We start from the raw sequence: 26,171 nt of genomic DNA, 5'->3' as shown, positions 1-26,171 counted from the left end.
TTTTACCCTCCATTCTGAAGCTGTAGGTGGCATGGGGGTGGAGCATCTCAGCTTGAGGGTTGCTCTGGGTTTGCACACCCAGCGGGCAGGAGCCATGCTGGAACAACTCCTGTCCTTGAGGGCCGCTTGGGGCAGCCTTCAGATGCCGAGCGTTGCCCGGCTTTTCCAGGAATCCCTGCTCTGAATGGCACGACCGTGTAATGATTCCCAACAAGCCATTTATGGCTGAGCCCAGTGAAACTACTTTCCAGTGTTTATTACACTGAGGCTGCCTTGGCACAAAAGCAAATAAGACGTAGGTGCTCAGTGGTTCCTTCAAAGTGGTCAGGGTTTGTGTGAGTTAACTGGACCTTTGCGGCGTTAATGTTTGCTGTTAGCAATGGGCCTTGTCCTGGGTCTGTGTTTTTGGCAATTTGTTTACAGCAGTGTGTTACATAAAAGTTTCTCTGGAGGTGAAAAGGAAAGGGGAAAATGATGCGGGGAATGAATTCTGTGGAAGGAATTTAGATGTTCTGTGGTGGTGTGGGGTGGTAAGCAGCATGTCTGGGTGATGGAGGGAGAGCAGAGGTCATTTTGAAGCTCCATGTATTCAGAAGCAGGAGAGCAGTTTTGTGGATGGTGATGAATATTGAATAGCCATGAAGCTTGGAAAGTTTGCGCAGAGGATGGGGATAGCTAGGAGTTGCTGGAGGTGTTTGAGCTCACTCAGTGCAGGAGACATTGAAGAGATGGAATAAACTTGCTTATATGGAGAAGATGCCTTTATTTCATAAATGGTGAAAAACTGCATCAATTCTTAACAGATTCTGGCCTCAGGGTGTGTTTGTGTATGTATGCTTGGATGCCAAACCTCTGAAGGCTGTTTGAGCTAGAGGGTTGTGGTATTCGTGGCACTGCACGGACAGAGCTTTATGCCACCACATAGGCAACTTACCAATGTCTTCTATTTGCTGCTCAGTTGTCAGAGATTTCAAAGCACTGGCTGCTGAGTGTTCATTTTACCTGCATGGTCTGATGGATTTAGCTCACAGGTTTCATAGACTGAGGTTATTAAGCATATTTAAGCATGTACAATGCTGCTGGGCTTGGATTCCGATCTAGCTGCTCTGCCTGGCAGAGAATTCACATTTTCTGGGTTGGGCATCTAGCATCTTAAAAGAATAATGTGGGTATTAAGGTGTGTGCTAAGTCCTTCTGTGTTACCTTCACTTGATGCAATCTTCTAAGCACCTCAGGTGGATGCTGATCCTCTTAGGCTAACCAAAGACAGGTTTTGCTTTAACCAAACTGTGACATCTGCTGTGCGCCCTGCGAGACAGGGCTTCCTTGGCTGGCAGTGGGAACATCCAAGATGGGACTGGTGCTCGATACATCATTTCACGGGTCAGGCCAGGTGGTCAAGAGGCCATTGTAGTCATGTTGTAGGCATGTGCCAGCATCTCCCATTAACTGAGGCTTCTCAGTAATGCCACACTACTTTAAGTCAGGTGTTTGCTCAAAAAAAAAGCAAAAGGTAGGTCCCTTTTGACAACTACTTGTCCTTTTCTTTTAAAAATGTTTTTTTTCTGGTTTTATGGTAAGGAGTCCCAGTTGTCTGTCTGGTCACCAGAGAGCTGCGTAATAAGTTCACAGATTTCTTGCAATTCCTCTTTAGCAAACCTCATGTTTCCCTTTAGAAAACCTTACGTATTTTATATCTTAAGTACTACCAATTCTGTCTCTCAGACTGGAGTTTTGCAAAGTCAGGGTTCGTGTTGCAGACCAGGCTTGCGAGCTTGACATCTAAAGCTTTTTCTTATCCTGTGCAGAAAGCTGTGTATCCCCTTCAGGACAAAAAATGCCACCTTCCTGAAAGCTATGTGATAATTTAATCCTTTCTGTGTTCAAGGAGCAAGTGTCACCATAAAGCTGCTAGCATCCTGTCCTCTGTGTTTCTTGGTGATTGCAGCTGTGTGTCACATTGGAGTATTTCAGTTCCCTAGGGTTAAACATTAATTAAAATTATTGAGAGGGGGTGATCATCCCTGGTGAGCCCTGGTCATGCCTCACCCTGTTTGGGTGGAGAGGGTGTGCTGCATGCGCCTTGTGCAGACACTTGTATCAAATTGCGTTTAATTGCTTTCCTTAGATCATCTTGTGTCCCACATGCAATTTTTTTGGTCTTGAGAGCCTTTAAGATGGGGGTGATATTTCTTCTAAATGTTACTTTGCAAATACGCTGATGTATTTAACAAGGAACAAAGCAATGTGGTCTTGTCTTTCCTAAGGGGATGCAGTTGAGATGTGCAGTCAGGTGGATCCAGCTGCTCAAGGACTGTTTCTGCTCGACTCTCAAGTGGTTTTTGGATGTGAAGTGAGCACAGAGTCTAATTCTTTAGTGGAGAATAAAAAGCTATGCTCCAACAGCAGCAAAAGACAGTCCATTTGATGTGGCCATTACAATACCATTGTTAAGTCAATGAAAAGAATATCTTGCTTAAGTATGTTTTTGTCCCTGACGTGTTCTTATGCTGTCTTTTGGGTGTTTAAAGAAAGGTATTAGGTTTTCCTAAAGGAGGACAAGTCTTAAAAGCCTTTCATGCGTTGTTTGCAGTTACAGTTTCTTACATTTGGTGTTTACAGTTTGTCATTCACAGGCTGGAGCAAGTCTCAATGGTTTATGGATAGCACTTGATTTGAGTGTGGGTTTCTCTTTTTTCTTAGCAATGTAACTTGATGTGAACAGAACTAATGCCATCCTGCAGATAATCAATGGCCTTTCTTGGTCCTATATTCCACTGATTTAAACTTGCCCCAGGGAAACTGTTGTCACTACCAGAATGTCAGCTGAATAAAATTGTGCTTGTTTGAAATGGTAACTTAGAAAGTACATATGTTTGTTTAATGTGTGTAAATGTAGGATATAGCAGGCCTGCTATGAGGTCAGCAGCTGTTCTGGTCTGGTTTTCTTGCTCCAGTTATTGTCTAGACCTGACGTTTTAATCAAAAGTATTTAAGTTTTCCTGTGGTGGCACAGGTCACCATATAATGAATGGTGGCCTGTGCTGCTTTTACATACCTTGTACAGAAAGTTCAGAACTAGCCTGTGGGTCTCAGAGGAGGCTGCTCTAAAATGAAGCCCAGCAAAGCCCAGCATTGCATATAGCCAAACAGGTGGTGCTTTGTATGGATGGGTAGCAATACCTTCCCAGGTCTTCCTTCAGTTAGCACCTAGGAGCATAAATTCAGCTGGATCAGGTAGGTGCAGGGAATGGTAGATGTCACAGATCTGCTCAGATGTCACGTCTGAAACCTGCCTGTGGTTTCACATCTCCTGAAGCCTAGCTTCCTATTGCAGGAGACCCAAAGTACTCACTTAAATTACATCCTCCTAAGTTTTCATAAAATTCATTTAAAGAGTGATTGACATTTTTCGTCATTAATAGTAAGTACACACAGTTCTCTGAGATGCAGTTAGGAATTTCTATTAACCAAATGTGCATCTTTCCAGATGAAGCCATCCTAATTTGCTCCAATTATGGATATGTGCCTCCCTGCCATGCTGTTAGCAATAAATTTGCCTGTGACAGAAGCAGCAGGTTAGGAGGCATGTCCTGACACAGCCGCAGCCTTGCTGGGTTCACCCCTACAAGTACTTATTTCATCTCCGTATCCTTCTGTTTCTCCTGTGACAAAATGCTCTTCAAGGGTAGTACGAGGGTTGCTCAGCAGATACCAGTTAGAAAAGTGGAGTTTTTGAGTGAAATGTAGAAGGAAAGAAAAACTTTTAAACCCTCTCTTCCTTCCTTGGTTCTTGTATTTTGTGCTGTGCCTGGCAGCTGGGCAGGACAGGGCTCTGCAAAGCCTGCAGGTCCCATCCCTCACGAGCAAGACGGTGCCCATATTTGCGTTTATTTGCCCATATTTGCTTTCGGGAGTGCCCACAGTGTATGGGCAGGTATGGGCAAAACTAGTTTGAACCTGGGCCTACGAATGCAGATGCACCTTCTTTGGAGAATCACCTCTGCGGAGATTTTTGCATTACTTCCCCTGCTTTATGCATGCACTTAGATGTCCTGTGTACGTAATTAACCTCTCCGGTGCTCTGGCAGACACTTTTATTGAACTGCCCATCATGACTCCTAAGTATTTTCCTCAGAGGATTGTGCAGGTTCAGAGGCCAGAGAGCTCGAGGAAACGCGCATGGAGCTGAGTAACTCTTGGCAGTTATAGATGCAGCTTCCCTGATTTACAGCCCAGTCTAGGAGCAAGAATGCATTTGGGTCAAGAGGTGTCTCTGTGGTCAGGAGTCCTTGCCATAAATCCTGGATGCTGCGCATCAGGATGCTTTTGACAGATCTGTCCCGATAATGCCTATAAAGTGCACGAGTGTGGCTGTGCCCAGTTTACCGGCAGCTGGAGCACTGGGATCTGCCGTGCTGCGGGGGGAATTTCTCCTACAGCATTGCCGGAGTTGTGGCTGCCAGCTGCTGCGCCCACCTCGTTTGTCACGCTTTCTGACCTGCGTTTAAAAGGTATACGTGTGAACTGGGAGAGGTGGGAGTGCTAAAAGCTGCTACATTAACATAGCTCCTGCCTTACCTTCCTCCTCTGGGGATTTTCCGAGCCATGTGGGGTGAGTCTGGAGGCTCTGTGCACTGCCCATCTGTTTGACTTTGAGCTGAGCTGGTGCAAAAACACTGAAGTAATATGGTTGCTGAAAATCACACGCCACTATGTACTTGCTGTCTAAACTGCTCTGGGATTTTATACGGGGGTATCAGTGATGCTGGGTGCGCCGGCCTTCAGTCCTCAGCCGAGGATGGCTCAGGAGAGGCTCTTTGAGACTCCCAAGCCGGACATTTCCTGAAAACATAAGACTTCCATGCTGTCACTGCTCTGAAATTTAGAAAACAAAGGGCAGGATTTCTTCTGTATAATGCGGCGTGCGAATATAACAGTGCCAGCATTAGAAGGAAATTCTCTTCAAGCCTTTGAAATAATTGTTGTGCTCCGTGGGGGGACCTCTCACCTGGGGTGGTGTGAGAACCTAGCGCCGTGGGGTAGCGCTGCTTGGGAAACGTCTGTCTGTCTGTCTGCAGAGGGGGAGGGAGGGAGGGATGCAGAAAAGGTCCATTTTCAGGGATTTTCCTTGAAAAAAAAGGTAGGCAAGTATCCCACTTGGAAACCTTTTGCTTGAGCAGCAGCTTTCCCTCCTCCTGGGTCCTGGCTCTGCATGGGGGGCTCGTGTCTCCACGATTTCACTTAGAGCCTGGAGGGGCTGAACTTGCAGGAAGGTGATAATTAGGGGAGTCATCCCTGTCTCTCTTGAAACGTTGAGTGTCACAGTGTCCTGTGCCAAGCCTGCATTCCTGGGTCCTAACAGGCACGTTTCATATGGCTGTTTGTTTGTCATTATTTGCAGCCCATCACCAGTGCTTTCAGTCACCCCAGCCTTACTCCATGAGCTCCTAATTTCGGCATGGTTTGGTGGGGAGGGGAGGGAGGTGTTTTAACATAAGCTTAGCTAACAACAGCTTAACACAGCATTACTCACAGGGCTTAATTTGCGCCCTGATCTCTGCGAACAGAGAAACCTTTCAGTTTTTGGAGGCATCTCTCACTGCTCCGTGTCGTTATCCGAGCCGTTTGTGCAAGCTTATTGTTGCCGTAAAAGCCAAGGAAGTTTGGATTTGCCGGTGCCCACTGAGCCAGATTTGTGAAGCATAAATGAGAAAACCTGCCCTGGCCTCCCTTTCCCATAAAAAGCTGCTCAGGTGGCTTAGTGTTGCGGGCTAATAGGGAGGAGGAGGAGGCGGCTGCTGCACCTGCTAATGCTTTGGCTCAGGCTGGTGGCACAGAGGCTCCCGCGAATTCCCCCTGAGCAGCAAGCTGTTAGTGGCAGTAATGCCTCGCTCAGAGCCGCGCTCCTGCTACAACAACAAAGAGCCCTTTGATCCTTTCCATTTGGAGAACTTAAAACAAGAAAGCAAAACTACAATAAGACCAAGTTGGGTCATAAAAAAGGAGAGCGGGAGAGAAGGAGCACCACAGCGCTCCGGAGTGTAATTGTAGAAGCAGCAAATGCTTTGGCACTTAATTCTGCTTTAGTGTCAGTTCAACATGTTTCACGTTTAATACTGGGGAGGCCATCGCCAAATGCTCTGCACAAACAATCCAGTGCTCCTTGTTGGTAAGTTCGTGGCACTCAGAGAGACCCTGGCTCACATGCAGCTCCCTTAACTCCATGGCCTTCCGCTACATGAGGGATGAAGCTGGCCCGGGGTGTATAAACAGTTCCACGGCAGAGAGATCCCTTTCTGGACTTGGAGAGGCTGCTGCTGCCCAAGCCCTGCTTGATAAAGAAGATTGCAACAGCTCCAGCTCACTGCCGTGCCACTGGGAGCATCCAGAGCTGGTGCCCGGCTGTGAATTCCTGGAGATGCCCCGCTGAAGCCATGGCTGCACGCTGCCCGCATCACTGGGTCTGTCCGTGTTTCACCCTCACGGCTGTGCTCTCTGTCACCTCTTCGCAGGCCTGCCTGGTACTTGAGAGTTTTCTGTGGAGGGTGGATTTTAGGTCAGGCATTTTGTAAGAAGTTTATTTCAAGTCCGGCTAACAGCTCCCGCGCCCTCTCACAGGTGTTAGGGGTGTGTTTAAAAAGGAAAAATTTATTTCTCTGGAAAGAGCTGAGGTCTCAGGAGCTGAGCATTGGTGTTGGTGCAAGACTGAGGCTCAGTCCCGCAGCCCTTTCTGTGAGGCAGCTGTGGGCTGTGTCACAGCCACTGGTCCCGAGGGAGCTGGGGCACAGCACCCGCATGGGGCTGGCAGTCCTGCTGGGTAGGGATGCTTCCTGCAGGGAAGGGATTCTGTACACACACTGCTTTCAGTAAAAAAGGAGGAGAATGGCCTAAGCCATTATGCTGTATTGAGTTTTTCTCTTTAAAACTTCATTTATTCACATAACTGCCTGCAGACTGACCTGTTCCAGGCAGGCAGGTGCCAGCAGGCTGCAGAGGCAAAAGGGACTGAGCGCCGCTGGCTGAGCTAGCCCTGCTCCTCCTGGCTACCCCAGCACCTGCTGGTGGTGGCTGGGAAGGTGTTTCAGTGTTAGTGGATGTGCTGCATCGTGGAGGCGATGCTTTTACACGTGCCACCAAAAGCCAGCACCCCCAGTATGTGCTGGGCTAGCTCGGGGAACAGCCTGAATCCGCTTTCCTTGGCTGGTGCTGTCAGCAGTGCGAAGGTGCCACTACAAGAAATAGATCTATAAATGCTGTGCTGGGGAGGGTGTGTGTGTGTGTGTGTGTGTTTGGCAAAAGCACGTGCTGCTCCAGGAGCAGTGTAGTGCAGGTTGTCTGATCCACGGGGTCATGCTGGTGCCAGGCAGACGCTCCAGTGTGTGCTGGGCACTGGGGAGCTGCACATGGACCCTGTCCTGCACCTGTGGAGAGTAAAAGACAGGAGCAGCCTCAGTGCTGCTGAGGTCTGTGTCCTCCTGGGGCAGGGTCTCAGCTGGGAGCTCTGCAGGTGGATTCCTCTCCCTGCATTTTGTCTGTCTGCATCCCTCATGCCAGCCCTGCTCCGAGGGGCTGCCAGGGCACTGGGGCTGGGTGCAGGTCCTCCCCCACTGTTCAGCAGCTCCTGCCCAGCTCCGAGGCTCTCAAGAAGTCCTGTTTATTTTAAAGAATCAGTTCAAAAGATAAAACTCTGTGTTTTGAAGGATGAGTGCTCTGCAAGGTGCATCCTGACAGCGAAGTATGTATGAAATGCAGCTTGGCAGCATCTCCCTGCTGACGTCGCAGGAGAGGTTGCAGCCCCGTATTGGTGGCAAACAACTGCATCGAGAGCTCTCAGAGAAGGGCAGGCTGTCTTGGCCTGAAAGCCACTCACACGTGGTGAGAGCCATCTCCCTTTTCTCTTCCATCCTTCTCTCCCACGGAGGAGAGAAGGACTGAGGCAGCAGTCTCCATGAGTGTTGGACTGATGTTTTAACAGGGACGTGATTAAATGATTGGCACCCGATAAAAACAAGGTGACAGAAAACATTGAAAACCCTTATAAATTGTTATTTTGCCCTAATAGATTATTGTGGGTCCAGCTCTCCATGGTGTAGGTAACGTGTGTGAGTGATTTATGTTCTATTGGGGATTATAACAGATGCTGTAAAATCATCTTGTAAGTATTTGAAAATCATTTGTCTGTCTCTGACATGTTTTAGCACGTACAGGAATGCTCTGTTTGGGGAAGAGCAAGGTCCTTATCCTGAGTTATCTTGAAGTACTTGTAAATGTTGCTGTAATTTCATGTTATCAAATCATTTAGCTCTTCCTCTTCCAGAACGAAGTTATTTTATCTCGTGTACCTTGTTTACTTCAAATTAGCCCTGAGGTTGGCCTGAAGTTGCACCTTGTTATTCCTACACGTCCTGTCTCCGTCTTAGCCTCTGTCGGCAAATTTGAAGGTATAAGTAAATACTTCTCTGTTATGAATAGAATAACTTCCCCCTCCTACACACACGTTTTCTTTTAATTCCAGTCTTCGTTTTCCATGAGAAACTGACATTGCAGTGCAAGCGGAAACCTCCCAAATTGCATGAAAACGCCTCAATTCTCCTAGCAACAAGGTCAGGGCTCAAAGCCAGGACCTTTCTGCAAGCACGAGGGAAACAGCCGTTCCAATTACCTGCTGCCCCTGCAGTACAAATTTGGTCGGTTCATCAGCACCTGGTTTTGGGTGGATTTGAAAGCCAGCCATGGTATTGTTTAAAAGTTCTCCATTCATTGGTGAAAGGTTTCTAGTGGGCTGAGCCCTGAGAAACCTGGGGCTGGTTTTATGGCCTCACATTGAAACCTGGTGGAACCCTGTGGTGTCAACTGATTTCCCCCTTCCCCACTCATGTGGCTTTGATCAAACCCAGGGCTCAGAGAATGACCCCCCCAGGAACTGAAACCACTGTGCTTCGCCCAGTTCTGCCATTCATTAAAGCATTTGCAAACTTCAGATTGCAGATGATGAAATTAGGACCTTTGTGCCTGGCCCAGGATGGAGTTTGCTGTTGTATGGCAGAGTTGGCTCTGTCCCCGTAGGCGTGCAGACCCCGGGTTAGCTGTTTGATGCCAGAGGAAGTCATCCAGCACCATTTTTCAAACCTTCTGCCTGTTACCGTCCTGTTCTGTTGTTGCAGAACTTGCCGTGATCTCTCCAGCCCTCTTGATGAGATCTACATGTGGTAACGAACCCCCTTAGACAGGATGGTGCACGAATGGTTCTGGGTTAACACCACACGTTGCTGCTCAGACTGTTGATGCTTCTCTCCTGCCCCTGCACACCAGCTCCCCCAGACTGCACCAAGCTGTTGTGGGTGTGCAGGGCTTTTAGGAAGGCTTTCAGGATGCAGCAGCAGCCTGGCCCCACGGAGCTGGCTGTGGGGAAGGGGCTCATTCCCCCAGCATCGTGCCCACAGCAGCCCCGTGAGGAGGGTCCAGGCACTGCTGCTTCTCTGTTCACCCAGGGACAGAAAGGTCTGACACCGGGTTGTTTGTGTGGAGAGGGATGAGTTTAATCGTAAGCATGGGCCTGCAGCACCCAAAGCCCCTTACTTGACTTCAGTGGGGAGTTGGCTTGGACTGCTGCCATGCTGGAAATCTTTCCTTTGGCTTCGCTAAGCATTAGATTAAGTCTTGTAGGATGTTCTGTACTGTGTTTGTCACTGTCCAGAGTCTGTAAAACACACAGGGCTGATACGATATCCAGGGCTGAAGTAAGCCTATATCTACATAATATCTTCTGATGCCTAAAACAAAGCGCTAGTGCAGGAGGCACTCAGTGTGTGATGTGGTCTAGGTGCACACGAGTAAATCAGCAGTTAAAGGACAAAACATCTTTTGGCAGAGGACTGTAGGTGAGAATAATTTCCACTGTGCATTACAACTTAAATGTGCTGTTGGGCAATGCTGGAACCCCCTCCAGTGCTGTGAGTGCTGTGCAGATTGGAGTCCTGAATCCAACCTGAGACTGATATGTTGTCACACTCCAAATCTAGTTCTGGGCCTGGCAGAAAGCCTCCAAGCTGAGGTGAACCCGTCTTGCCAAAATCTCAAACCAGTGAGTGGTTTGAGGTCTGGGAGCTGTCCCATCACGGGCCCGTGGCAGTGACGGGGAGGTGTGTTTGCATTAGGCTGTGTCTGAACAGTCCTGGCACTGTGGGCGTTTTGCTCCCAGGTGGCCGGGGAACAGCACTCACACTCAGGAACATCTGACCTCCAGTGCTGCATTCAGTCCTGGCTCCCTCTGTGAAGAGGAAAACTATTTAGGGGCGTGCTGTGGGGTGGATGTGGTGCTTCAGGACCCCGCTGCCCCGTAGTCCCTAAGCTGTCCCCAAGCTGCGTTGGCATTGGGGCGCAAGAGGCGTGTGGGATGCCGACCCATCCTGAAGGGGCTGCTCCAACATGGGAATCCAAGTGGGGTCGGCTCATCCCAGGAGTCCCATGCGCCGTTTATTTGCCTGCTGTCATGCCTGGGAGGCTGGGGGAGTGTTCAAAGCACTCAGAAGGCTTAGAGCAAGGCTTAAAATAATTTTAGAGGGATTTGGGTAGTTGTGGACACAGCTTATAAGGTATTTTTGAAAATATATCAAATATAGCAGTAGAAGTGGAAGCACTGTTGTTTGGCCCATGTGAAATTATCTTTTTTTTATTTTCCTGATCTTGTATGAGGTTTCCCTGGAACAAGTTCAATTCATCCTCCTTGCTAGTGGAAAACGCAAAGCAAAATGTCTTGCTTTGCTTGCAGTTGAAAGAGCTGGACTGGATAAACTGTTGTCTTTGAAAAATCTCCCCTTGGACAGAAGTGCTTAAAAAAAACCACATAATGGATGATCTTATGTTTTTTAATCATTTCTATTTGAGCTGATGTTTGTTACTGCTCCTATTATCAACGTCAAACCAAAACCAGAGTCCAGATGCGATGATTTTATTTATGCCAAATTGGGTTTTGGTCACTGTGCTTGCATTTGGATAATGATTTTTTTTTTTCCTTTTTCAGCCTGATGGCACCAGCAAGGAGTGTGTCTTCATTGAAAAAGTCCTAGAAAACAACTATACGGCACTGATGTCAGCAAAATATTCAGGCTGGTATGTTGGATTCACCAAAAAAGGGAGGCCACGAAAAGGGCCCAAGACCCGGGAGAACCAGCAAGATGTACATTTTATGAAGAGGTACCCAAAGGGGCAAGTGGAGATACAGAAACCTTTCAAGTACACAACAGTCACCAAGAGGACTAAGAGAATACGACCCACCAACCCCAGTTAAAAATAGACGAAACAGTGTCACAATAATAAACCACAAAAAAAAAACTGCACCAGAGGAATATTTTTACATTAAAAATAAGGAAGAAGCTCTATTTTTGTACATTGTGTTTAAAAAAAATAAAAATAAAAAAAATTAATAAAAGACTAGATGGCAAACGCTGGGGAAAAGCTGTTAGGGATTTATTGTGACTTGAAAAACAAAATGAACTGCTCTATTTAAATTGACTTCTTGTTGTTGATGACACACAGGTGCTTATTTCTCTTTTTGGAAAGGACAACTTTTCAAGCATATCCCCAGAGGAAAAAGTAATTATTAAAAATAAATAAATAAAACCAAAGAAAACCAAAGTTCTTTCCCAAAGTTACTGAGACCCTGCCCTGAAAATTGCCAGTTTTGCAGTAATCTATTTATTGTCTGCTGCAAGCTGGACCGAGACAAGATGGTGTGTGCCGCAGTGACTGAGTTTCCGTGGAGTTCTCGACGCATCGATCTTCTGTAACCTTTCTGACGACATAAGGTGTCACGGCTCCGTGATCCTGCATTATGCTCAGTTCTGGAGAATGCTGCTAAATACATTCAAGTGACTACAAAATGACCTAGTACACCAATGATAAGGGAATATTTTAAAACCAGCTATATTATATATATTATATATATATAAGCTATTTATTTCACCTCTCTGTATATTGCAGTTCCATGAACCAAGTATTACTGCCTCAACAATTAAAAAAATTATTTAAAACACATGTATATATTTTTGCTGTTCATGCTTCTTTCCCTTTGCTGAATAGCGTTGATTTTGTTTGTTGTTTTTTTTTTTTTTTATGAACATTTACCTTTTATGTGAGGACTACACAGTATGTTTGAGATGGTTTCCCCTCTATAAACATCATTGCTAATTCTGTGATTCCTCCTTTTCCTCTATATTGTCTTCTTTCTTCTCCCTCATTTCCAAAAGGGAGAAATCTTATGTGGGGTGATGGGCTGATGTGCTGGAGTTTTTCAAGAGCAAGGCTTAAATTTGATACTTTTCAGTACACCAAATATTTCCTAAAGCTTTGGCCAAGGAGAAGGTAAACTGGAAAATTAGCATATGACTCAATTAACATGTTCTTATGTGTAGCTCGTGTTTCCTTCACAGGAGTTTTTGAGAGGGTCTACTTGTTTCCATGGAGTCAATGTGATTCAGTATTCTTCTATCTTTTAAAACTCTCCCTAGACCTAGCAAAGCCCCAAACAGACCCATTCCCTCCTTGCCCTGTTCCCCCAGCCTCTCGCTGATTTGCTTTCCTCCTCAGTACAGCCAATTTTCCTCGCAAGTGTTTTGCAGAGAATTTGGATGCTGTAAAGCCACGTGTAAACACGAAGTGCTGTTCCGTGTTTGCCAGCAGCGTGTACTGACCCACCTGGTGGGGTGGGTGAGACAATGTTAAACGGAGAGCAGCAAAAAGGTGGAATGGTCGACCTTAAATTATAGCTGAAACGACAACTGAGCCCCAACGAAGCTATAAGGAAAAGCTCGCTTGACTTTCTTCCTGCTGTGTGCTCACGTTGCTGCACTCCCCGATTCCAGCCAGGGCTCCAACTGCTCAGAGCCACTCAGAAAGCTTTTTCTTGTTAATCAGAGGAATGACTCTCCCAAGAACAAGCTTTCTCAAGATAGTTTTGAGAGCTGCAGCCAAATCCTGCAGATCAAAGCCGTTTGGGGAGATGGTGCAGATAAGCATGCAAACTTGAGGATGCTTATCTGAGCAAATCTCCAAACCTCGCAAGCCTGGAGAAAAATGAACAATGCTGAGCGGGGTCACTCCAAGCTGCTCAGAGTCTGGGCAGCCTTACAGGTGATGCCCTACTCTTGTCTGAGTGGGGGAAGTGGCTTGGGCAGCCCATTTTCCAGTGGGAGCCACTCCTGACCCACCTGGGGACCAGCACTGAAGAGGGACCTTGCTGTCTGATGGCACGGTGGTGGATATGGTTGGTGGGGGCTGGAAGGCTTTGCCAGCTTTGCCTTCAGATTGATTCATGTGGGAGAGATTTGGGGAGAGTTCAGAGAAGCTCTGGGGGTGGGCGATGGGGAGCAGCTGTACATTTGCTGTGTGAGTTCCTCCAAGAGGAGAAACCCAGTTGCTTTCCAGAGCAAGAAAGGGTTTATGGATGCCTTTCTTTTCCTTGAAATACAGCCATGGCCCATAGCACTGAGGATCACTGTCAGCGTGACAGGGTTTGTTTGCCATTAGGGAAATCAGAAGGGGTGGAGGCAGTGAGTGATGGAGAAGGGCTGTGCAGAAGGAGTCTCCTGTGAGGCCAAGACCAGCTGGGAGAGATCTGCTCCCTGTCCTGCAATGCCCACAGGAAGGGGTTTGGAGTCTGGCAAGTGCGAACTAGGGGCTGTGCATTGGCAACAGGGGCCTCTGACAGTTGTGGTTTGCAGAAATACTTGGTGGATGGCAGTGAGGTGGGCTCCTCAGGCTGTGAAAAGTCACTGTGGTGAGAAGATGGAGTTGCTCCACTGGGTTAGGTGCCTTCAGAGAGCTCTGTTGGCTGAGGATGGTGTGTGCCGTGTATGTGTGTTTGAACATCCGCTCCTCACGCTTCTTTAAAACAACAACAAAAAGCAGCAGGATAGGTGAGACGATTGCATCACCGGACTGCCTTCAGAGCACCTTCAGGAAGGGCAAATAGGTGCTCGGGGGCAGAGACACTCAAGAAATGAGAAGAAATAGGAGAAATCCATCACATGCCAAGAGCTGGACAGGCTGATGCTGACGGCCACTGGGCACATGGTGGTTCTAGGCCTGGGTCATGCCCCATGGTTAGGCCGGAGGTTGCCAGTGGCCACCAGCAGCCCCGCTCTCTGTAGAGAAGAAGCTTTTCTGCGTTTATTTCTTCCTTTCAGAAATTCTTCAGGCTCCCTGGATATGATCTACGGTTCCCTTTGTAGGCTATTACCTTTCATTTACTTTATAATTGAAAACTGTTAATGAGGATTTAATTACTATTGTGGAAACAACCTCAATAGCAAGGGGTGTAGCGCCAGGCAATTGCTTGAAGCAACTGATGGCATGAATGCGTGTGGAGCTCTGGGTGGGCACATTTTAAACAAATACACTGCTTAATTGAAGTTCATAATAGCAGATTGTAGCTATGGCTTGAGGAATACAGCTAGATTTGTAGCGATGTTTTCATAGCTGGGATCAGATCGTGGCATGCTCTGGGAACGCCGTGGTTGGGTTGGTCATGGAGCTGGGTGCAGGTGCTGCAGGGCCCATGGGCATGCTGGAATGTGAGTCCATCCAAGGGGGGACACTTTGTAGGTCCAGATAAGAGTTTTTTGTCAATACATTGAGTGATTGGCACAAACTGGACTGCTGGCTGGGGAGATCTTCTGTGTGGTGGCTCTCCTGGTGGTTCTCCTGTGCTGGTCCCATGACAGTGATGGGTCAGTGGTCCATGCCCAGCTGGGCTCTGAGGCTGTCCTGAGCAGAGCCCAAGCCCCAGGTGAAGCACTGGAGCTCTGCAAAAATCTGGATCCTGGTCCAGATCTAAACTTTGCACTGGTGTGCTTCCCGTAGCACCTCTTGTCTGAGGGACAATGAGGAGGGAAAGAGTCTGGATAGAAATAGGTGCAGCTGTCATCGGGGCAGATACAACCTAACTAAAGGGTCTCGTGAACTGCTGTCTGTGCTGTGCTAAGATCAGCCCTTCCCTTTTCAACCTCGCCTTCCATGGAGCTCTGGGCAGAGGAGGGTGCAGCAAACCTTCACCACAGTTTTGTCGCACCCTGCCTGGGGCTCAGCACTGGCCAAGAGGCCAAGGAGTGCCCTGGTCCCCATGCAAGGTGCCCAGGTGAGCTCGGCTAACCCAAGCAGAAGCTGGTTTGGTGTTTCCTGCTCAACAACGGTGTATTTTCGTTTTGCCTCTGCCTTGTTGAACAAACGCAGCTGTCTTTGGCTTGGCCCTACCAGGCCGGGCTGTAGAAGATGGTCGATCGATTTGTCTCCCCGAGGAGACTTTGTCCACCAGCAAAGCTCTGACACTGAGTCGGCTCTAGGTGGGATGGGTTGGCTAACACAAAACACATGTGAACTTGGTTGGAAGAGCACGCTGTGTTACCGTACCTAGCTTTGGAAAATAAGGTTGTGTTATGTGAAGAAGCGCATGTGTGTGGAGCAGTGCTTGTTCTTTCTTTAATCTCCAAGGCAGGTACCTGCCTACGAAGGAGGAGGTGTGTGGATGCCAGTGAGGCTGTGAACAGTCCCTGCAAAGCCCTTTGCCTACCCCGGTCCCCCTTGCCCAGCCCTTGGCAGTGGCAGGAAGGGAAGGACGAAGCGTGGGTGACCCTGGGGAAAACCTTTTTTTCTCCCCCATTCCCTCTCAAGGCATTAAACATTGCAATTTTTGTCTGCTCCGAGGGAAAGCAGGTATATTCCTATGCATAATTTCCTGATTTACTGCCAAAGGGTGGAAGTTTACACTTAAGATTCACAACAGCTGTTTAAAGTGCCGCTGTCTCGTGCCAGCCATACCACCTGAATGGCCAAGGGATATATATAAAACTTCAATTATTTTTTGAATGTTTGTTGTTATTCATTTGGAGACGGATGAGAGGAGATTCCTCACAAATGATGTAACCTACGTAGACTCTGTTATTTCCAACGGTGTGAGCTGAAAATTTAGGGAGGAAAAATCAGGTCAAACTGCAACTTTTCTTTTTTAAGTGAGACAAAGTACTGGGTGGAGAGATTTGGGTTTACCAAAAACATTTAATTCAACCTATTTAACAATTTACTTCTTAAGTGTAGATGATTTTAAAGGGAAAAAAAGAAAGAGACAAATCAGAAACTTCACTTTGAAAACAAAAAAAAAAACAATATTTGGTGTTGAAAGAAATTTCCCCTGCTTATTTTTCAGTGGAAACTGATTTCAAAATATCCAAAGAGGTTTGAACCGCCCCCCCCTCTAAAATGCTGTTCCTGTGGCAGTTTGTCTCTTCAGCAAATGCCACCCCACTCCAACCACTGGTGTGCCCTGTGTGATGACACCCAGAGATATTCCTTGGAGCCTGTGGACATCCCCACGTCCCCAGCCCTCCTGGGTTAGCCATGCCTTGCCCGTTCCTGCTGTTCCTCCACCACCACCCCCTTGTCTCCAGGACATGAAACCCAGGTGATGAGGCTTCTCCAGCAGTTGTAACCAGAGGAAAAGAGCTCATAGCATGGTTTACTTTACCCCATGGCATTTTAACCAGCTTCATGTAGGAGGACACAATACTTGTGTGAGGGTATGGATTCAAAAGGCCATGGATCATACCAGGCTGGGAGCCCCATGGCAGAGCACATGGGTGGTGGGGGTCCCGGTGCGACCAAAGGGATGGGGCCAGGGAAGGGCATGGAGACCCCAAGTGCCCCTCTCCTAGCCCAGCATCCCGAACCCGCTCACCCCGGCTGCATTTTCACCTGCTAGAGCAAGGGAAGTCCTTTTGCTGTCAGAGCAGGCAATTCCAAAACTGCATCCTGAGTAAGCTGGAGGACCTGTGGGAATCTTGGGAGAAAGCTGTAATTCGGAGATTTCATCTCAAAACTTTCCAGCTAAGGACTCTTGAGGAACGCAGCTCTATTGGGGTGTTGCTGTCCCTTGTCACCATCAGTAGCCGGGAGAAATCTGCCTTCAGCAGCCTTGGCATGGGAGAAGAAGAAAGGGAGAAGGCAATGGATTTTGGGGCATTTTGTGATGCTTCCCAGCTTGAAGCAAGCCCTGTTCCAGGCTAGCTGGGAGCCGGCTGTCTACTTGGGGGATGTTGTGTGCAAAGACAGGAGGAAGCAGTGTCAGGAACCACGGAGCAAAGCGATGGTGTGAGATAGGCCATGGCCCAGGGCACATAAGTGATTAGTGCATTAGTTTCTGGGAGGTAGCACATGTTACTTTGATCATATGACCGTATTTGCATGAATCAGAATGTAAAAATCTTGGCTGGAGTTTACAAAGGAGCCTAAAGGAATTAGCTGCCTATCTATCCATGTATCTGACACAGGCAAATAGTGAAAACCCTTCCACTCCTTCATGGCACTATTATTTCCCAAGGAGAGTCAGCTACGTGGAGCTTAAATGTTGTTTACAGCGATGGCAGGCTTTAGGGCTGTGATCATCTCTGCTCGGGAGTTTTCAAAAGGATAAAATGAGCCTCGTATTATAAGGGCTGAAAATGATCCTAAATGAATAACACACATGCAGCTTTTGCAGGCACACATTTTTGAGACATTGGAAATGTTGGCACATGCAAACAAACAAAAACACATGTCTCAGGTCTCTGGTTTTCATAGATTTCTGCATGCCATGACATTTCGGGGGGTGGCATTGCCAAGAGCTAATGAACCAGATTCCCCAGCTTGGCTCGCAGAGCTGGCTCGGGGACATGGGGACCATGAGGGGAAGCTTTGGGCTGGGAGGGGAGCATCCAGCAGAGCCCTCGATGGGTGCTGCTGCCTGCGGGGGAGGCAGCAGGAGGGAGGCCATCCTCTTTGCCTCCCTCGTTAGCAAGGTTTGCAGCGAGGAGGCTCTCAGGAGGCACCTGAGACTGGGTCTTACGGGGACGGAGCCTGCTTGCTCCGGTGTGGCTCTGAAACCCCAAAATACTGCCCACGGCTTTAGGCAGAAGGTTTTGGCAAGTTATGGGACCGTGACAGCCGTGACATTGGTGAGTGCCATCAGAGCCAGTGGTGGGGACCTGTCTCCTTGTCCAGGCTACGTCCCTGTGCACCAGCAGTTTCCATCCCATCTGTCCATCTGAACTGCTAGGGAAAGGCAAAATACCATTTCCTCTGGGGTCAGATATTTTGGAGAGGGAAGAAAGCAATTTGCGGCTGTGTTGTCTGCTTGATCAAAAGTGTTACCGGACTCTGCTACACAATGTGCGCTCCTTAAACCAGTCCCAATTAGCCCTTCTTGCTAATGCTGCGTTTCATTCCTGGGAGACTGCACTGGGAGAGCTGTTATGACTTTGTGATTGTGCACATACCTTTATGTGCTTTCATTCTTAATCCCCTTTTTGCAGAAGCCAAAAGGTCTTCCAGCCAAAAAGGAAATCAAAACCTTTTGTTGGCTGCTTCATAAGAATTAAGGGTGGGATGAAGGTTGTAGCAGGATCTTAATTAGCCATTGTAAATAACGAGAGCGGCAGTGCCTGCAACCATATACCACCTTGGGTTGAGATATTGTCAGACCACACAAAGCTAGGTGAATGGGCAGCACAATGGCAGCTAAAATTCACCACCGGCAACCGCGGGGCATGGCACTCCGTGAGGAATAGCTCGAGCTCTGCGCACACCTCCGTGGGCTCCAAATTAATTGCAATCGCTCACACTTTTCTTGAACCATCCTCGACGACTCCAAGGTATTTTTCCTTTTTGCTGTCAGAAAAGTAAAACAAAATATGGGGATGGTTAAAGAGAGGGATGAAAAGTATTCCTGAAAGGCTGCCTGCTCACGTTGGGAATCCCGAGGAGACCCGTGCTGAAGTGCTGGGCTCTGGGCTGGATATCTGATCTCGGAGGGGATGTAGGGGGAATAATAAGTGCTCAGAGGCTGACAATGCAAACGATTAGAGGCCTTGCGAGGGAACGCTTTATGAAGAGGTATTGAAAGGACTGCGCCCGCCTCATTTAGAGACAGGAAAGTAATGAATAGTCTAGACTGCAGGGAAAGTGAATGGGGATTGCCCGCTCACCTGCTCCCAAAACGCAGGCGGGGAAATTCCGTGAAAGGCAGCGGGCTTCAAACCTGGTAAAAGAGATCGGTTCTGGGCTTGAGGAAAATTAACACAGGGGCTGGCGACTGACCACTGGGACTCACTGCGAGGCGGGTGTGGGGCACGGCTTGTGGGACATGGCTCAGGACTGGGTTTTGTCCCTTGGGGCTCGGGCTCTGGGGGCGCACCCGTGCTGGTGATAGCTCTGATCTGGGAAGGGGGACCAGGATGCAAAATTAAGACCTGGTCCTCAGCAATGGAGGACTCGTGTTGTGAGAGACCTGCCTCAGACAAGGAGGGCACTCAGCACCTTATCATTATGGACGGGCGGTTCTCCCCTTCCACATGGTGAAAGCTGTGGTGGCTCATCCCTGCTTTATTCATGCTAAACTGCTCTGCACGAGACACCTCCCGCTGTGCTTTGGAGCCTTTCCCCTTTCTAGCACACAGCCCTGCCATCTCTCACACGCCTGTGCTGGCTGGAGGAGAAGCCAAGGGGCTCCGTGATGCCCTCCTAGGGTCCTTCCTCCCTCCGTTACCATTCCACCCCTACATGAAGATCCAGAGCCATGTTTCCCCAAGGAGCCACGCTGCCTGCAAATACCATTCTGCATTTCCTCGTGGTGGATCCTGAAGTACGTCCCATGAGGTACAGGCCTGCCTGCTCACGTGGCAGCTGTGTGCGCCTGTCCTTGCCTGGTTGGAACCAGAGAGGACAACCGGCTCTGCCTCCATGGAACCGCCTGGCTTCCTCCAGCATAGTCCCACAAAAGCAATTAAGTGCAGATGGCCCTGCTCTGGGGGGTGGAGAAGCAGTGTGGGTGCAGAGCAGGGCTGTGCAGGGATTGCGATGTCCTGGGCGGCCGAACCTCACTGCTGCTGCTGCTGCCAGTTGTCCCCGTAGGTGGTCTGAACCCGGTCCGGAGTGCCCTAATCTCCGATCTGCTGTAGGAGCCAGGTGATTCAGGGCTGGATGTTTGCTTCGTACCTGCACGAGGTGTGACCTGGGACCACATCATGCGCTGGGAAGAAGGCAACACCACCAGAGCCTCGCCCTCCCTGGCCAGCTGCTCCAAGCAAGAGGCTCAGGTGGTGGGACACATGCTTGGGGGTGCTGCTGTCCCACCACCTGCTTGGCCACGGGCCTTGCAGAAGCCCTTCTGTCTCCCTGGAGCATCCACAGCCTCCCCTTGCAAATTTACAGGTGGCTCACGCATGGCGCTGTTTGGTGCAGGAGCCAGGAGGCGGGCATGGTGACGGGGTGCATGCCTTTGCATTACGCGCTTCATCCACCCAAGCCAAGTGGTTCAGGCACCAGGATGGAAACCAAACCCTTTTTTGGCTGCTTCACAGCCAAAGGCAGGGCCGTGCTGGCCTCTGCTTGGCGGCGAGGCAGCACCACAGAGGCTGGGCAGGGAGCGGAGGCTCAGCCCCAGCACCTGGAGCTGCCCCGGGTCCCGGCACACACAGAGCTCCAGGATGGATAACCACAAGGCATCGGAAACAGCACCAATGGGGGAAGAAAAATCGCATCAAAGGGGCAGGCAGGGATGAGCAGAAGCGGTTTGGTCTGGAAGCTTCCAGAGAAGAGGTTGTGGGTGAGAGCAAGAGCGGGGCTCTGGCTGGGCTTGGAGGCTGGAGAGCCAGGGAGGGCTGCGCCCACGCCTCCTGGCACAGACCCTGCTGCAAGCGTCTTGGATCATTATCTGCTTCTGGGGTTTTATTATCAACTTCACATCCGTCCCGCAATTTCTCCTCCACTGTTTGGAGAGGGTGGCTGCTTCCAGACCAGAAGCATTCGCATCTTCCTGGAGGGCAGGGACACCTGCTAAGGAGGCCGAGTCCCTGCACCCACGTGGACTGGGGTAAATTGAGTCAATTATCTCCCTGCATCTCTGTTGAAAGTGGTACTTAATCCTTTCCTCTAAACCTTTTATCTGACATTAAATGGTCATTAGTTTAAAAGAAAAAAGTTAAGCTGACTCTCTTTCCAGCTGGAAAAACCTTCATAATTGCAGTAAAAATGCACCGAGGGCATGTACTGATAACATTGTTTTAGGGAACAAACAAAATCCACCATCAGTTTTGCATTAATTATTTTTCTGGGCAAATGAATTAAACAAACAGGACAGCTGATTTGTTACTTGTGGGCACATTACTGTGTTTACTATTAGACCTTCCTGGAAATTTCCCGAGTTAGAAGAAGCATTTAAATTATAACCAGCTACACGTTCCTAGTGGGAAGCATTCCCAGTCATAAATAATAAAGCAGACTTTAGGCTGATGAGAAGGAATTCAGATCCATCTCCCCGATGTTTCCAGTCCAAACCAGGAACCCACAGCCCTGCTGCTCAGTGCCATGGGGTCCCGCAGAGATGCTCAGGCAGGCACAGGGCATGGGGCTCATCCTCCTGTCCTGTGCCAGGGCTCATTAGCTGATTAAGCCCAAATGGGAGCCCAGCCCACCTCCTGCACTGCAGCAGGGCAGGATGGGTCTGTCTTTGCTCCTTGTGGCCAACGTTGACCTTGAGGAGCTCGGTGCACTGAAAGCTCCCCCAGTCCTGTGCAGGAGGGATGGGCCTGATCCTGCCATGTCCCAAGCACCCTCCGAGCCAAGCTTCAGTTTTCTACCAGGGCTTCTCCATCAGAGCTCTGTCCTGGTGCTCCGATGCTCCTGGCTTCCCTAGCCCTCCGCTCAGGGTGTGAAGGGGACCACTACTACCTGAGGATGTTTTATTAATGAGACAAGTGATGTGGCTGCCCCATTAATGCCAGGGGCTTAAGATAAGTGTTGTTTGCAGCTGTTGGAGCGTTTTGGTTCTGCTGGCACCCAGCTGGTCATTGCAGTGCCCTCGGCTGCTGCCTGCTCTGAATGCGGAGGGTGCAGGGATGTGGCCGGGGAGCTGGCAGGACCATGGGTTGCATTTGTGGGTTGGTGCAGCACTCAGTACAGCAGGGCCTTTGCATGAGAAATGTCAGGGTAAGGGCAGCGTGGGGCAAAGCAGGGACGAAATGCCTTGCAGCAGAAGCCCCTTCTCGGTGCAGCCAGGGCTGCTGCGAGCGGCTCCTGTTTGCATAACGAAGCAGCTTGGTGCTTGCTGTCTGCCCGCCTCATTTATGCTTTTCGACAGTTCCTCGCCCCAATCCAGCCAGACTTGACATTAGCAGATGCCAGATGAATATTTGCACAAATGTTCACCAGCGAGTTTTCGTGCCGCTCCCTCCCTCAAGGTGGCAAGTGTGGGTGCGGCGAGCGCTGCCGTGTTTGCGAACATGTCCCTTTGAACTCCCTGGCAGGGAGGGTGAAAGAGAGGGGAAAAGGTTTTCCAAGCAAGAAAGAAAGAAAGAAAAAAAAAAAAACAACACACCACCATCTGAACAGGTTCCAGCATGTGTTATTTTATTGTTAACCCAGAAACCTGTGGATACTGGAATCTGGGAAAGGAGAGGAAGGATCGAAATGGACTCGGTGAGAGCAGCAACGTTGAGAGAAATAAAGCAAACCTAAAAAACCCCTGATCATGCCTTCGGTGTTGTTGATATGAAAATTAGACACATACAAATTAGCTAGGAAATATCCTGTTTCTTTTGGGGGGTGGGGGCGGAGAAGGTATTAACCTTATAAAGGGAACTCTTGGCCACCCCGGGGAGGGTGTGAAGTAAGTGTTGGGTGATGTGTTGACTTTAATGCGGGAAAGAAGTCTGCTGCTGAGAGCAGCATTAATCCCGCGTCTGCATTTGCTCTGCAGTTGTTAGCATCCTCCCTGGTCTCCCGAATGCCAGCGCCCGATTTAAAGCGGCACATGGAGGATGCTGCTCTGGATGGGGTCGGGGCACAGAGGGGGTTTGTGGCTGGGAAACCCAGATCTGCTCATCCAGCGGTGGGTACTTTGGGTGACCCTATGCCTCGCCTTTGGTCCCCATGGGACCCTTCCCACTGTGGCATCCCTCAGCGAGGAGATGTCTGAGGAAGGAAGAGTTAAGCACATGCTGGCAGAGCTCCCCTGCCTCGCCTCCCCAGCTCATCTAGCAGATGGGGCAGGCACTAATTATCCCCCCAGCCGGTAGCTGTGCAGTGAGGGCGATGCCATGCTGGAGCCGTGCCACGCTGGCCGTGCCATCCTGCTGGGGAGGGTGTGTGGGGTGCCCGGGGGACGTGGTGTGAGGGCCAGGCTGGGCAGGGGACACCTCGGGTCAGGAGTAGGGGCAAGGTGCTGGGGGCCAGGGGGGATCTCCCCTCTCCTCCTAGCCTTGTGTTGGGCTGGAGGGACTGGTCCAGTGCCGCCTTTCCGAGGGATGCTCTGTGTGAGCCTCCCTGGGCATTGCCGCCTCTCCCCCTTGCAGCATCTGGGGTGTCAGTGCTCAGCACCCCGACACTCCGTTGGTATTTGCACATGAAAGATGCGTTAGGAACAAAGCGTTATTGATTATTATCCCCTCTAGTTTCAGAGCAGGCTATAGCATTTTATGTGCACAACACAGTCCATGGGCTTGCTGGAATAAATAACACATGTGAGCTGGTTCATATGCCGAGTCAATAGGGAGCTGTTGGCTTACATGTGATTTCACACATTTTTTCAGCTAGCTCAGCAATCCAAATGCAAAATCCTGCAAACAGGGACATCGTGTTTATTTCTGACAATCCCCGGAGAGGGCTGTATCCGTAAACCAATGAATGGATTACACTCATCCATAGATGATTTTTTTTTCCCATCTGTGACAGATATTATATGGAAAATCTCCATTTAATATGTGATCCAAGAATAATTCAATACAAGTGAGTAATATAAGTTTAAAATATTGTAAATCCCTCTTAACTCTTTCAGGGTAGTGTGTGCTGGAGGAAAGCAGAAGCTTGTGGAAATCATTTGTGAAATGGGGGGGGGGGGTGACGCTTTGCAGTTTGTGTCATCACCCCGAGACCTAACACTCATACAGCTCTTGGGCTTGGGGGGGGTGGGATGGGTCGGCCAGGCTTGGTCCTTCTGAGGGTCAGGAAGAGGGGTCTGAAGTGCAGAGATCACGGGCATGTCTCGGGCAATGCCTTCAACAGCTGCTGGAAAGCTACTCCTCTGCCTGAGTCCTCTGCTGAAGCCTGGATGGAGCACCCAGGGTTTGGGCCAGCAGCTGCACGACTGGGATAATTCATTGCTATGTGGTCACTAGTGCAGAGCAGATGTTCATGGGTGGCAGCATGGGCTGTGCGATGTCTGGGGCTTTGTCCCTTCATTGCAGCACAGCTGACAGCGTGGTGATGCCAAGGCCAGCCTGAGGACCACAAAGGGGTGATGAGGCAGCCGAGCGGCATTGGGCAACACCTACAGAAGCACCTGAGCAGAGAGAGGTGATAGTTCTAGCTAAAGGTTATAAACAGTTTGGTCTTGGGTTCTGTGCACCAGCCCTTGATTTCTGGGCCTTCTGAAAGACAGCTTCTGTAATTCCTGGCCTGGTGTGGGTTGGGTAAAAGAGGCAGTCCAAGAGTAAGAGGCTCCAAACACTCTCCTGAGCTTGCCCCAGAAACAGAGTGTGTCACTGAGACATGAGCTGGGAGATAGAAATGAAGGGAACTGGCTTCTGCTTTCTGCTCTTCTACCCTGGCATCTTAAAAAAAATAATGTAGTACATACCTGCCCCACTCCCCTGTCCATCTCATGCTGGAAGGAGGAGCAGATGGTGTACAACAGTGTCTACACACCTGGTCTCTCCAGCCCAGCCTTTTCTTAGCATGAGGCACTGAAAGAGATGTTGGTAGGTATTCACAGCAAAAATCCAGAACATTGAAACATCTAACCAACAAACTTTGAGAAATTCCACTGTGGAAACATCATCTTGTGTTACATCAGATTAGGTTGATGTTCTTCACCGTGTTCCCTGAGCAGTCCAGTGTGTCCTAGAGCTGTAGCTCCAGGTCCCCTCATCCCCAGGCTTGTTTCAGAGCCCTTCTCATCCAGCTTTGTCCCCTGATGTTCACCGTGGCCCTGCTGCTGCATTGCCCCAGGCTCCATGGAGGTGCCTGGCTGTGGCGCTCCATGATGGCCCAGCCAGATGTGGGATTTCCTGTGGGTCTGGCACGAAAGGAAACACTTTGATTTTCCTGCTGGACAAAGCAGCTCAAAGAGATCTCACTCTGCAGACATTTAGATGTCAGCCAAATCCCATTTTCTAATGGGATTATTTCCTTATTTTCCCCACCCAGCCAGCAGAAATGAGGCACTGACTGACAAAGGCTGCCCCCTCCCCCCCCAAATAGATATAGATGTAGGTGTAGGCATAGGTATAGGTATAGATATATAGGTGTAGTTATAGGTACAGGTATAGGAATAGGAGTAGAATTACAGATCAAGATATCGACACATATGTATACTGATACATGCACGCACATACACATAGATGTGTGTCTCCCTCTCTGCTGCTGCCACCCCAGCACCCCACAGCTTTTGTCCCCGACCTGCGCCCTTGCAGCATCACTGCTCTGAACCCCAGCACGAGCCTGCAGGCAGCAGATGGGTGCAGACAGAGAGCGAGCGCGGGAGGACGATGAGCCAATATTGCTCAGTATGATAGACAGTGGTCTTAGCACACCAGCAGCCTAATTCATTTTTTTGCTGTCAATTTTTTTGGTAGATATGCTGGCAAAGGATGGATTTAAGGAGGAATGTGATGGAGAGCAGGGCTGCTGCTGTTTGCAGAGATGCTCCAGGTGCCAAGGGAGGACTGGAGGATGGCAGTGGGGACCTTTGGCTGCCGTGTGCTCAGCAGACCCTTGCCAATGCCTAACTTGCAATGAGAATGGGTCTCTGGGGCTTCTGGAGTCCAACAGAAACCATGGCGAAAGCCAGGAGGGGGACAGCTTTTGCTGTCACATGTAGGGGATGTACCAGCATTGTGGGGGTGGAGGTCCAGCTGAAATCTATGTGCATTTTACCTGGATTCCTTTGGGATAAAATGGGGATGATGTCTGTGGGGAAAAGCAAGAAGAGAGGGAAAATAGCAAGGTTTCTGTATAATGATGGAATTCACTTAGAGTAGGCTTACTTTAATCTAAAAAGAGCATGGTCAGAGCATCAGAACACTTATGTGTCTATAAATACAGAATACATTGGCATAGTTCAGCATTCAGAAATCAGGATGCAG

General features: G+C 49.3%; 1 protein-coding gene across 3 annotated transcripts in view; it reads left to right on the top strand.

The window, feature by feature from the left end:
- FGF18 (fibroblast growth factor 18) overlaps positions 1 to 11,386 on the top strand; it is a 75,270-nt gene extending 63,884 nt beyond the window's left edge. For all 3 annotated transcript variants that reach the window (XM_035562903.2, XM_035562904.2, XM_035562905.2), the window contains one exon: positions 11,027 to 11,386. In XM_035562903.2, coding sequence (XP_035418796.1) covers positions 11,027 to 11,293 — 267 coding nt within the window. In that variant the 3' untranslated portion in view covers positions 11,294 to 11,386. The remainder of the gene's footprint in view (positions 1 to 11,026) is intronic.
- Positions 11,387 to 26,171: the final 14,785 nt, after the last annotated feature.

The sequence above is a fragment of the Cygnus atratus genome, chromosome 14 (assembly GCF_013377495.2).
Source record: "Cygnus atratus isolate AKBS03 ecotype Queensland, Australia chromosome 14, CAtr_DNAZoo_HiC_assembly, whole genome shotgun sequence".
Classification (NCBI taxonomy): domain Eukaryota; kingdom Metazoa; phylum Chordata; class Aves; order Anseriformes; family Anatidae; genus Cygnus; species Cygnus atratus.
The sequence above is the reverse complement of the archived record's forward strand: the minus strand, read 5'-3'. Positions and strand labels throughout refer to the sequence as shown.